Below are 12,450 nucleotides of genomic sequence, written 5' to 3' on the forward strand. Positions count from 1 at the left end.
TTGGTAGGCTCCGCCGCCTCAGCCGCCGGCTTCCCTGCACGGGCGGTTGGGCGCTTCCAAACCGCGAGCGGGGGGTGGGGAGGGAAGTGAAGTAAAGGGGACGGCGAGAAAGTCTGAGAGCAGCTTATGTTGAGAAGTCGCTTCCAGGGTGAACGTACCATCATTGAAATGGGCTCTATTACCGTGTCGAACTGAAATGTTTGCGCAACCCACACCCACAGCAGCGTTCCCGTGGGCCCTCCCCTTGGCACGTACGCGCCCCATCGCGCTCCCACTCCCTCACGCCTAGGTGTGTGCGTAAACGCCCTTCTCCCGAGACCGGCTCCGCCCTTCAGCGCTCGGCTTGGTGCAGCCCTGTCCCCCCCACCCCCGGGGGTGAATGGTACGGCCCCCGGCGCCCCTCAGCCTCCCCTTCCTTCACCTAGTCGGAGAGGTGCGCGCCCCCCTGGTGCAGACGCGGAACTGGCTTGCTCTCCGAGCGGCGCCGGGGCCGGGGAGCCACTGACGCCCGGCTTGCCCGGGGACGTCCAGCCGAGCCCGGCCGGTCCCCCTAGGCCCGGGAGGTAGGAAGGTCCGGACCGCTGGGGGCCCTAGGAAGGTGTTGGGAATTGGGTTCCCCGGGGGGAAGCGGATCCTGGGAGGGAACAGGAGCTCCATGGGGAAGGGGTCTCTAAGGAGGCCCCAGAGGCGTGTGAGAGGGTATGGAGGTCTCGAGAGGAAGAGCAGGGGTCAGTAAGGAATAGGGCCGGTGGGGCTGGAGGAGGGGGCGTCCGGGCCGCTGAGGGGGTTCGGGCTGCGAGCCTGGGCGCAGCTTGCGGCTGCAGGGCTGGGTTCCTACGGGGCGGACTGGCGGCCCTGGTTCCGGGGCGGGGGCGGGGGGAGAACTGTCCAGCAGGTGAGGGGGTGGGCAGAGCTGTCCAGCCCGGGGGCCCGAGCCGTGCTAAGCACATGGCGAGCCTGTGTGTGTCTGTTTCTGTGCGCGTGTGTATATGTGTGTGCGCGCAGGCGCGCGGCTTATCTTTGGTTAGGTTTTGAAGAAGGACATTTGGTTCTTCAAAAATATATATATATTTTTTTTTTTTTTTTAATTCGGTGTTTCAAAATTGGCTTGTTGGTGAGTGGAGACGCCGTTGTTCATCTTTACTGCAACAGCTTCCCTGCTCGTCCTCGTGCACCTCTAAATTCGCCCTCCTATTCCTGTCTTCCCCTCTTCCCCATCCCTGCCTAGCGCCTGCCTCCTTGCTCTCATTCTTCCCCAAGCTGGACCAGTCTGTGCTGATGCGCTTGCAAGGTCACTGCCTGGGGAGGAGGGGGAGGGGAGAGAGCCTCCTGTCGTTGCTCACGTCAGCGAAGATGTCATATCGCTCTCTGGTTCCTGTGGCTTTACTATTAACATCCTGCCCCAAACGGGGGACAGATCCAAGGAGCTGGTCCGTGTGACCATTTGTAAGCTGAAAGACACAGATAATTTAAAGCTCTGTGGATGCAGTGGATGGTAACTGTGTAGAACTTCAGCAGGTAGGTTTGCGTTTGGAGCTTGATGCCTTTGGAATATAGGGGCTAATAATGATGGGTTCTACGTTTTGTAAATGTGGTTGAGGCTAGAGGCCGAGTGGGTGGATGTGAAGACAGAGTGTTGAGTTATAGGTCATGTTAGAGGATCCAGAGTCTTTGTGAGGAGGGGAGAAGGGTAGGAAAGCCTTAGTTATCTCTGCAATCTGAATAACTGAAGGCAGTGGCTGTTGATGAGATATGAGCCGAGGCTAAAAATCCATCCTGTCGCTAGTGGCCAGAATGGTCACGTCGTCTCTGGGTCCTTGTGGCTTTGGAGGGAGATGAACACTGTAGAGCATGATAATGATTTCAGTTTTATCAAGTGATTTTCAGTTCAGAGGGGGCTGGGATCCCACCAAGGATAGAGGTCCGATGCCTAGTATATCAGTAGAAAATGCTTCAGGTGTGATCTTCTAGATTTTTGGTTGTAAAGGGCTCCTGGTTTTCAGTGTAAACATAGATTTCAAGGCTCAGCCTTGAGCCCTGGTCCTGCGAGTTCTGTTTTATTTTAAGGTGCTTTGGCTCTCACTAGGCATTTTCCACATGATTCTTTTTTTTTTTTTGGAGCAAACATTTTTATTGAAGTGTGGTTGACAGTACACTGTTATGTTAGTTTCAGATGTACAACAGTGATCTGACGTTTAAATACATCATAAAATGACCACCACAAACACATAATTGTTTAGAGAATGAGTTATGCTTTTACCCATCTTCCCATTTCATTTCTGTGTTCCCCTCCCCTTCTCATTCCGCTTGGGAGGAGCTCTGTTAACAGTGCTCTACATTCTGCGGTATGCTCATGATTCCATAGCAGTGGGGAGACCCAGAGGGCTCTTGCGGTGGCAGTGATGCCTAGAAATGAGTATACGGCAAGCTTGGGAACTTGGTTGTGGTTGTATAGAAGGGAGATAATCTCTTAACAAAATCCAAAATTAGGACCAAGTGCAAACTAAAGGCACATGAGGGAGAAGATAACCTGATAATCAGTAGATGCTGTCAGTGGAAGAGGCTTCTCTAGATTCAAGGAGAATGAATTGTTACGGGCACCGGGCAGCTCTGGGGTAGCAGCTGCTAGCACTGTGCGGTCACCACGCAGGGGAGGGGTGGCAGCTCTGCTATAAATAGTGCTGGAGCCAGAGTTGCTATGGAGACAAAACCGAATCCTATTACCTGCAGGCCCTCTATGGGGAGCAAGGGAAAGGAGGGAGAAGTATTTTGAGGATTGGAGAGGGGTGCTGTAAATAGTTTTTAAAAATGGTTAAGTAGAGAGAAAAAAGATATAACTTCTCATCTAGATCAGGTAGAGCCTTAAGCCTACAGGGAGTGTTTGCATTGTACATGCAGCAGCAAAGAAGGGAGTGGTGTGTAAGAGTGTGTGTAGTGCAGTGGGGTTCTGTGTGTGCAGTGAACAAGGTCCTAGTGTGGCCATGTGTTGGGCACAGAGGTGCAATGCTGGAAGTGCTGAAAGTGGCCTTGGCATGGAGTGAAACATTTTATTTAGGGAAGTATATGGAAATTGAACAGGAAATAAATTGCAGTTAAGACATGGAGTAAGTGCTCAGTCGCTCAGTCATGTCTGACTCTTTGCGACCCCAAGGACAGTAGCCCACCAGGCTCCTCTGTCCATGGGATTCTCCAGGCAAGAATGCTGGAGTGGGTTGCCATTTCCTTCTCCAGGGCAAGACATGGAAGCTTTTCCTAATTTTGGACTGTGGTTTAGAAATTTCCCTGAGTACCTCTCCCTCTCCTCACAGAAATCCTGTTGTTTCTGCCTTTAGATTCTTTATCTCTAAGATCCAGAAGGACAGGGCCTCATCCGTGTGTACTGTATCACTGATTCAAATCCCGGAACCAGAGTAGAGGCGGAAGACTATGATTCAGCACCAAGGGCAGAGCTAGTATCTGTAGCCACTTGGCCCCTTTCTTGCTTAAAGAGGGAAGAAAAATGGAATGGAGGCAGCAGCGGGGCAGGGAGAGCCCTCGTTTGAGATCACATGGGGTAGAGTAGCCGTCTGTTGTTGTCTGAGTGCAATTAAGTATAGTCTATAGGGTGGTTTCACATCAAGCTGAACGCAGAATGTTGGAACAGAATAATTAGGTTTCCACCTAGAGCTAGGAGTGCAGATTAGTTCTGATTACAGAGTCTGGTTTGATCCTGATGTACCCTGCAGCAGTCCTGAAAGTGACTTAATTTTTGTTATTATGATAATTGAGTCCAGATTGGACTGACCAGGCCTCTTTTTCAGAAACAGCCCCAGAAGTGAGGCTGGAAACGCCCTGGTTTGTAGGGATGGGAGGTGAGCCATTATTTATCCTACTTCTTGACATGTGACTCTGTGAGCTCATAAGCCGGGACAGAGCTCTAGACTGGGAAAAGTGTCATGTTCTCCTATCTTTAGTAGTAAAATGGAAGATCTTCTGACCTGGGTTGACGTGGAGAGGGATGAGTCCCTTAGGTGAAGCAGTGGATCTTATCAGTACTTTTTTTCCTATTAGACTTGGCTTTTCAGATAACATCAGAATTCGTCCTGCGAACGTTGACTCCATGCCTGGTGCCTTGAAGTTTCTCTGAGATGAACTGATGAATTGGAGCCATGGTGCAAAAGAAGAAGTCCTGTCCTCGGTTACTTGACTACCTGGTGATCGTAGGGGCCAGGTAACCAGGAAGTGACTGATTTTGTCCAGTCATCTGGGGTAGCCACAAAATCTGTAAGGAATCCCCTTCCCTACTCCCACATTGCTTTGCATATCTCATTCTTCTGTTATTTGACCCTGATGGGAAATTTGCTGCCAGTTGGAAAAACAGAACAGGCGGATCGAGGCTACTGGCCTGGAGGAAGAGAAAGAGCAAACCTCTGCTCTTAGATAGCATCTTTGTGATTTTGAGCAAATACACTCTTATCTACTTCAGCTTCCTTATTTTGGAAAAAAGGAAAAGTACGTTGTGCTCCTTTTCTGTCTACCTATGCTCCTTGGGGAATTCATTAGCTAACTCACCTTGAAAGATGCTAGTCATCTTAAGGTGTGGTGACAATTTTACTGTCGCCACTTGCCTTTCATTTCAATATAGGCATCTTCATGGCAGCACAGACCTCAACGTGGCATGCTTTCCCAGGTCCTGCAGCTAGGTTACTTTATCCAAAGAGCATTTACTTCTCCACTGTGGTTAAATTATTATTATTATTATTTTTCTTTACTGTGGTTAAAACCCAAAAGAGCATGCTGTCCCTTCAGGCTGCTGACCTTGTCTGTATGTTCTCCAGGCACCCGAGCAGTGACAGTGTGGCCCAGACTCCGGAACTGCTACGGCGGTACCCACTAGAGGACCACTCGGAGTTTCCCCTGCCCCCGGATGTCGTGTTCTTCTGCCAGCCGGAGGGCTGCCTGAGCGTGCGGCAGCGGCGCATGACCCTGCGGGATGACACCTCTTTTGTCTTCACCCTCACGGACAAGGACACTGGTGTCACCCGATATGGCATCTGCGTCAACTTCTACCGCTCCTTCCAAAAGCGCGTGCCTAAGGAAAAGGGGGAGGCCGGGCCAGGGTCCCGGGGGAAGGAAGGGCCCCGAGCCCCCTTCGTCTCCGAGGAGGTGGGCCCCAAGACCTCGGAGAGCGGCCCATCCCTGCAGCCGCCCAGTGCCGACTCCACCCCAGACGTGAGCCAGTCTCCGCGGGCCAGACGCCGGGCCAAGGCGGGGAGCCGGTCCCGCAACAGCACGCTGACGTCCCTGTGCGTGCTCAGCCACTACCCCTTCTTCTCTACCTTCCGAGAGTGTCTGTACACCCTCAAGCGTCTGGTGGACTGCTGCAGCGAGCGCCTGCTGGGCAAGAAACTGGGCCTCCCTCGAGGCATACAGAGGTATGGTTCGCTGCCTCTGCTCGAAACAGGGGAGGCATCTGGAGTTGAGGTGTAGTTGGATGGTGAGGGGCGTAGGGATTTCCCTCTAAAGCCTGAGGTCCCTTAGACCTCCTTAAACACTTAACGTTAATCCATGGAAGCGAAAGACTGCTGCAGAGTTAGACCTCCTTCCATGATCGTGCTTGGAGTGATGCTGAGGAGTTGGGTGTTTCAGGATGGGCAGGACTTGAAGTCCTTGCTGCATGTACGTTTTTGCACTTGTCATCACCCTTGTGTGCATCCTGTGGTCCTGGCTGAGCCCATAGTGAAGTCTTCTCCGTGGCCATCATTAGACGCTCTGTGGTTACTCGGGGCTGCCGTGAGGTGTCAGCTCCCACTGCTTATGTGTCTGCTCCTTAGGGACACCATGTGGCGAATCTTTACTGGATCGTTGTTAGTGGAGGAGAAGTCAAGTGCCCTGCTGCACGACCTCCGGGAGATTGAGGCCTGGATCTACCGGTTGCTGCGCTCCCCGGTACCTGTCTCGGGGCAGAAGCGAGTGGACATTGAGGTCCTGCCCCAGGAGCTCCAGCAGGCTCTGACCTTTGCTCTCCCAGACCCCTCTCGATTCACCCTAGTGGACTTCCCGCTGCACCTCCCCCTGGAGCTTCTGGGTGTGGACGCCTGTCTACAGGTGCTCACCTGCATCCTGTTAGAGCACAAGGTGAGAGGGCAGCATTCTAGGCCGTTCTAGGGGAAGGGCTTCGAAGTGTGGCGGAGGCTAGACCATCAAAGATGAGGATTAGGGACCACATCTTTTTCATCACCTTATCTCCAAGAGATAACATGATACGAGGTATACAGTAGGTTCTCAGCAGGTGAGGGTCGAATTACGGTACCAGCATCACGTGGGTTAGGGGGCCCAGTGCAGGAGCCATGGATTCAATCCCTGGGTCAGGAAGATCCCCTGGAGTAGGAAATGGCAACTCACTCCAGTATTCTGGCCTGGGAAATCCCATGGACAGAGGAGCCTTGGTGGGCTACAGTCCATAGGGTTGCAATAAGATTGACATGACTGAGCAACTGAGCATCATGTGGGATATATTCAGAGAGCTTGACACTCAGCTGAATTATCCTCAACTGTACCAGCCTAATTCTCTGGAAATCTCAGTAATTCTGTACTGATGAGTGACCCTGGGATTTGGGGAACAAGAACTAAGAAGGTAAAGGAATGGCTCAAGGGAGGATTTGGGCAGTGCTTACACTGGGAGGTGACAGGCAGGGCGGGGTGTAGGGCAGTGATAAGTGTGGAAACTAAGATCCCAGGGCCATGGCCTTGGTGAAGAGAGATTAAACTGTAGTGTCAGAGGCTCTTTTCACTTCAGCCTTACTGATTCTGTCGAGAAATCCCTCTGGTACGGTTTGCGGCAGGTTGTGCTCCAGTCCCGAGACTACAATGCACTCTCCATGTCCGTGATGGCCTTTGTGGCGATGATCTACCCCTTGGAGTATATGTTTCCTGTTATCCCACTGCTGCCCACCTGCATGGCATCAGCAGAACAGGTGAGTCTTAAGGCGTCTTCTGGCTTTGTCATCTCTGTTCTGACACTGTCCAGGTGAAGGCTCCGTGCCCAAAGAAGTTGTAAATCAGTCCTGGTCCTGAATTCCTTGTCATAACTTATTTGTCCACAAAATGTGAACTGATCTGGTGGGAAGACTTAGGCCATTTAGGCTTTTTTTTTAAACTTCTTGTTTTGTATTGGGGTATAGCTGATTAACAGTGTTATGATAATTTCAGGTGAACAGCGAAGGGACTCAGCCATATATATACATGATCCATTATTTATAGTTTTTACTTGTCACAATTAACGTCAGGTATTATAGGCTACTGGCTACCTCGCTGCAGGTAGTACATAACATGTAATATATACTATTACTGCTCTAAGATCTGAAGCATTCTGAACTTTGGAACACATCTGCCTTCAAGGGTTTTGGAAAAGGGATTGTGGACCTGTGTTTTCCTCCCCTGGAAAAATCTTGACCTGATAAGTGATCACAGTAGATTGTGGTTTTGTTCCCTGTCTTTTGCACAGCTGCTCTTGGCTCCAACACCATACATCATCGGAGTCCCTGCCAGCTTCTTCCTCTACAAACTGGACTTCAAAATGCCTGATGACGTGTGGCTAGTAGATCTGGACAGCAATAGGGTGAGGCCCTTGTCTGAGGCTCCATGGGGCCTAGAATAGGCCAGGAAGCTCCTAAATTTGTGGGTGATTGCTACTGTGAAACTCACTGAAACAAATTTTTTTGAAAAAAATGCTGCTTTTACTTTATTGTCTTGATAGGCCCTTGGTTAGCACCCAGAGAATTATAAGGTTTAGTTTTTCTGGAGTTAAGTGTTTCCCCGCATCTTCCAAGAGAAGCAGAGCAGTTATGGTTGCAGAATTATTACCTACGGCGTAGGTCATTTACTGGTTTTCTGGGAGTGTAGTTTCTAGTAAGAAACTGCCTTTCAGTGCAGATTTTAAAGAAGTATATTACTAACATTCTGTAATGTGAATACATTCAAGCTTCGGTAGGTAGCCCTTATGTGTGTTTTCCATAAAACTTTAGAGAGTAAAAATAAAAGTACAAAGAACGAAACAAAAAGCATGATCCTGGTACTGCCCTGGTGGTCCAGTGGCTAAGAGTCCATGCTCCCTCTGCAGGGGGCCCGGGTTCGATCCCTGGTCAGGGAACTAGAACTAAGAGTTTGCGTGCTGCAACTAAAGGATCCTGCATGTTGCAACTGAAGAACGCATATGCCGTCACGGAGATGGAAGGCCCCAGTGCCCCGGCCAAGACCTGGCACAATCCCATGAGCCTGTGGGCTAGGGAGAGTCACCAAGAACATTTAGGTACACTGTTTCCCTTCAGGTGTGTATGTCTGTCATATACATGCATATATATATTTTTATGTACATGCATATATAATGTATGTGTTTGCATGTATATAACAGTATTGTATACATGTAAGGAGCTTCCCTGGTGGCTCAGATGGTAAAGAATCCGCCTGCCAAGCAGGAGATGCAGGTTTGATCCCTGGGTCAGGAAGATCCCCTGGAGAAGGAAATGGCAACCCACTCCAGTATTCTTGCTTGAAAAATCCCATGGACGGAGGAGCCTGGCGGGCTCCGGTCCATGGGGTCGCAAAAGAGTCAGACACGACTTCGTGACTAAAAACAACAGCATTGTGTATCTGAGTTCCTGCTCTTGTTCCTTACTCTTATGTAAGAGCAACTCATTCTAAGGCCGCACCTTTGCTCTTTCTCTGGTGCAGGTGATTGCCCCCACTAATGCGGAAGTGCTGCCTATCCTGCCAGAGCCGGAATCGTTAGAGTTGAAGAAGCATTTGAAGCAGGTGGGTGAAGAGGGGATCAAGAGGAAGGGGAGCAGCAGCAGCTGTAGCACTGCTGTCGGAAGACAGCTGTTGAGAGACCCAGTCTCCTTGCCGACTTCCAGTCGAGCAGGTCTCCTTAGCTGTGGGCGGGCTCCAGAGAAGTGGGGTGGCAGGGTGAATCTCAGAAAAGAGCCACTTAGATTCCTTTTCATTCACTGTGTGCGCCCCTCCCACCACCCTCTAGTGCATAAAACCACCTTCACCTTCTGCTGTTTGTCACAGCTGCCCTTCTTAACGGCCCCAGAATATTCTCTGTCTCCTAAGGAGGGAGTCAGCAGTTTGGACAGTCTGGCTCCTTTCATGTTTTTCTCTTGAATTGATCTCTGGTCCCTACAGAATCATTTCTTCAAAAATTCCTTCCTTTGAGTAAACCCCATAAACGCATTTTCATTGATTGATTTTCTTCTTCCCCTGCATGCTGAACACAGTACCTGAAGGTAAACCGTGATGAGACCCTGGCCCCCTGCCCTGCTGTGTGTCTTGTGTAGGACCACCAGTAGATAGCTCTGTGTTTCTTTTAGGAACTCCTCATTTGGAGAGTCTTCAGAAGTCTCTCTCTGTGTTGTCTCAGTTACTTAGCAATACCTCTAGGTGAAACCTGTTTGGATTTACACGAGTCATTTTGTGTCATCCCTCTCTCTTTCTCTCACTTGGTTCCATCACCACTGATACAATATGATATCTTGTTACAGCTGAGTCTGGTGAGGATAGCAAGTTCAGAAGATGCTCTAGCTGTCTTCCTGTGTTGTGCTTTCATTCTCGATGATTGTTTTAGTATGACTAATGGGATGGAGAAGTACAGTCAGAATTGTACTATACATGTTCATAGGAGCTAAGACCTCTGGGCTTACAGATCCTGTATTCTGACCCCTGTCACTCAAAGCGAGGTCCCTGGACCAGTGGCGTTAGTGTCACCTGGGCTTGTTAAACGTGCAGAGTCACCTCAGACACAATGAATCAGAAGCCACGTGCAGGCACATACCCAGGTGATTCCTGTGCTCGGTAGCATTGCAGAAACACTGCTGGGACTGCCCTGGTGGTCCCGTGGCTAAGAATCTGTTTGCCAGTGCAGGGAACACGGGTTCAGTCTTGGGTTGGGGAAGATTCCACATGCAGCTTCTGAAGCCCATGTGCCCTGGAGCCCACACTGTAACTGGAGAAGCCCCAGCAGTGAGAAGCCTCCTCAGCACAAGTAGAGAGAGCCTGCACGTAGCGACCAAGACCCAGTGCAGCCCCCCAAATAAACTAACTAAAAAAAACAAACACTGCTGGTTTAAACCAGTGGCTTTAAACTGGCCCACGGAGCCCCTGAGGGTTGATTTAGATCGGGACCACTGAGCACATGAGGCTCTGGGTTCCATATGTGCTTCAGAGAAGCTTTACTTTTACAGGTTTCAACTGTTGATGTTCCTGCCTAGATCTCAATTGAAAAACAAGATTTCATAACTAAAACAAATTTGAAAACTATCGCCTTGGACCTCAAGTGTGATCAAGTGGCCTTGATCAGATTGGCTTAAGCTGAAGATTGCGTAATTCAGATTGTTTTCTAAAGGTTAAAGTTTTTGGGTTCTTGTTTCAGAGAGGAAGGCTCTTTCCTAGGAATTGACGTTGGCTGGCTGCCCAGGACTCAGCCATTTGTGCGGGACTTTTTCTTCTTCCGCAGGCCCTCGCCAGCATGAGTCTCAACACCCAACCCATCCTCAATCTGGAGAAATTCCACGAGGGCCAGGAGATCCCCCTTCTCCTGGGAAGGCCTTCTAATGACCTGCAGTCCACACCTTCCACCGAGTTCAACCCGCTCATCTACGGCAATGATGTGGATTCGGTGGATGTTGCAACCAGGTACAGGCAAGCCAACCAGACAGTCACAAGCTCTTAAACTGGTCCCTCCTCACTCAGTGACCTTGGGGCGAATTACTTCCATGAGCCCAGAGATTCTTTATTTATAAAATGTGGATAATATCTAGTTATATTTGCCACTTTAGTAAAAGCAGAGGAAAATGGTCCATCATATTCTCAGGCCTTTTAGGCCTTGGGTGCAGAAGGGGGTTGATGATTCTTTAAGACACCTCTCCCCTGGCTGTTGGAAGCCTGTTAAATGATGACCTCGGGAGGTGGTCTGAGGCCTCAGATCATAGGGACCCTTGCTCTGCAGGGCGCGAGACTTGGGTCATCTCACCATCCCCTTCTTCCCCAGAGTGGCCATGGTCCGTTTCTTCAACTCCCCCAACGTGCTGCAGGGCTTTCAGATGCACACACGTACCCTACGTCTCTTCCCCCGGCCCGTGGTGGCTTTCCAAGCCGGCTCCTTTTTAGCCTCACGCCCCCGGCAGACTCCTTTCGCCGAGAAACTGGCCAGGACTCAGGCCGTGGAGTACTTTGGAGAATGGATCCTGAACCCCACCAACTACGCCTTCCAGCGGATTCACAACAGTGAGTCCCCATCCCTCTGCACTGCCCCACCTCCTGTTCTGTCCTCCTGACGGCTCTTCCCCTTGCTGTCTCCTCTGCCAGTCTGCAGGCTGCTCCTGCCATTCTGATTTTGCTTGAGACTTTCTCCCACCTGTCTTTTACACTTTGCTTGCTTTTACTCCGCCTGTTGCCCACTCGAGTCTCCTTTTTTTTCCTCCATGGGTAGACATGTTCGATCCAGCTCTGATTGGCGACAAGCCCAAGTGGTATGCCCACCAGCTGCAGCCCATTCACTATCGAGTGTATGACAGTGGTTCCCAACTGGCCGAGGCGCTGAGCGTGCCGCCCGAGCGAGACTCTGACTCTGACCCAACTGACGACAGGTGAGCAGCACCTTACAGCAGCAGGAGGGTTCTCAAAGGCTAGAAGGCTCTCACTAGCACAGTGGCCAGATTTCATAGGGTTTAGACATCAAGGAGATCCAACCAGTCCATTCTGAAGGAGATCAGCCCTGGGATTTCTTTGGAAGGAATGATACTAAAGCTGAAACTCCAGTACTTTGGCCACCTCATGCGAAGAGTTGACTCATTGGAAAAGACTCCGATGCTGGGAGGGATTGGGGGCAGGAGGAAAAGGGGATGACAGAAGATGAGATGGCTGGATGGCATCACTGACTCGATGGACGTGAGTCTGAGTGAACTCCAGGAGTTGGTGATGGACAGGGAGGCCTGGCGTGCTGCGATTCATGGCGTTGCAAGGAGTCGGACACGACTGAGCGACTGGACTGCACTGAGACATCAGTCTGCAAAGCCTTGTCATACATAGTTCAGTTGATTTTGTGTTCGTTTCCTCATTCTGTATCTTGTTCCCCGATCTTGAGTTACAAGTGCTCCTCTGTTGATTTTCCCTAATGCGGGTTGCCGATTCTTATCTCTGCCCCCTTTTTCCTGTTTTGTTTTTCTTGATCTTCGCTCTGCAGTGGGAGTGACAGCATGGATTATGACGATTCAAGCTCTTCTTACTCTTCCCTTGGTGACTTTGTCAGCGAGATGATGAAATGCGATATCAACGGTGATACTCCTAGTAAGTATACTTGGAGAAATTAGCCGCTCTGGGCGGGGTTTGGGGTTCTGCGATGGCGGGTCTGCAGCTGCCATCCTTGAAGTTTTTTTTTTTAAGACTTATAAAAATTAGTCTTTTAATTGG

At 50.3% G+C, this 12,450-nt stretch overlaps 1 protein-coding gene across 50 annotated transcripts in view; it reads left to right on the forward strand.

Moving 5' to 3' along the window:
* The first annotated feature begins 152 nt into the window (after positions 1-152).
* MADD (MAP kinase activating death domain) overlaps positions 153-12,450 on the forward strand; it is a 40,706-nt gene continuing 28,408 nt past the window's right edge. For 24 of the 50 annotated variants that reach the window (XM_019975206.2, XM_019975226.2, XM_019975216.2 and 21 more), the window contains exons 1-11: positions 390-563; positions 4,051-4,210; positions 4,818-5,414; positions 5,814-6,117; positions 6,825-6,956; positions 7,487-7,600; positions 8,713-8,793; positions 10,496-10,674; positions 11,030-11,265; positions 11,471-11,627; positions 12,224-12,327. In XM_019975206.2, the coding sequence (XP_019830765.2) occupies positions 4,149-4,210; positions 4,818-5,414; positions 5,814-6,117; positions 6,825-6,956; positions 7,487-7,600; positions 8,713-8,793; positions 10,496-10,674; positions 11,030-11,265; positions 11,471-11,627; positions 12,224-12,327 (1,966 nt within the window). In that variant the 5' untranslated portion in view covers positions 390-563; positions 4,051-4,148. The other 26 variants (XM_019975214.2, XM_019975220.2, XM_019975217.2 and 23 more) reach the window with 4 other exon arrangements.

The sequence above is a fragment of the Bos indicus genome, chromosome 15 (genome assembly GCF_029378745.1).
Source record: "Bos indicus isolate NIAB-ARS_2022 breed Sahiwal x Tharparkar chromosome 15, NIAB-ARS_B.indTharparkar_mat_pri_1.0, whole genome shotgun sequence".
In the NCBI taxonomy this organism is placed as follows: Eukaryota; Metazoa; Chordata; class Mammalia; order Artiodactyla; family Bovidae; genus Bos; species Bos indicus.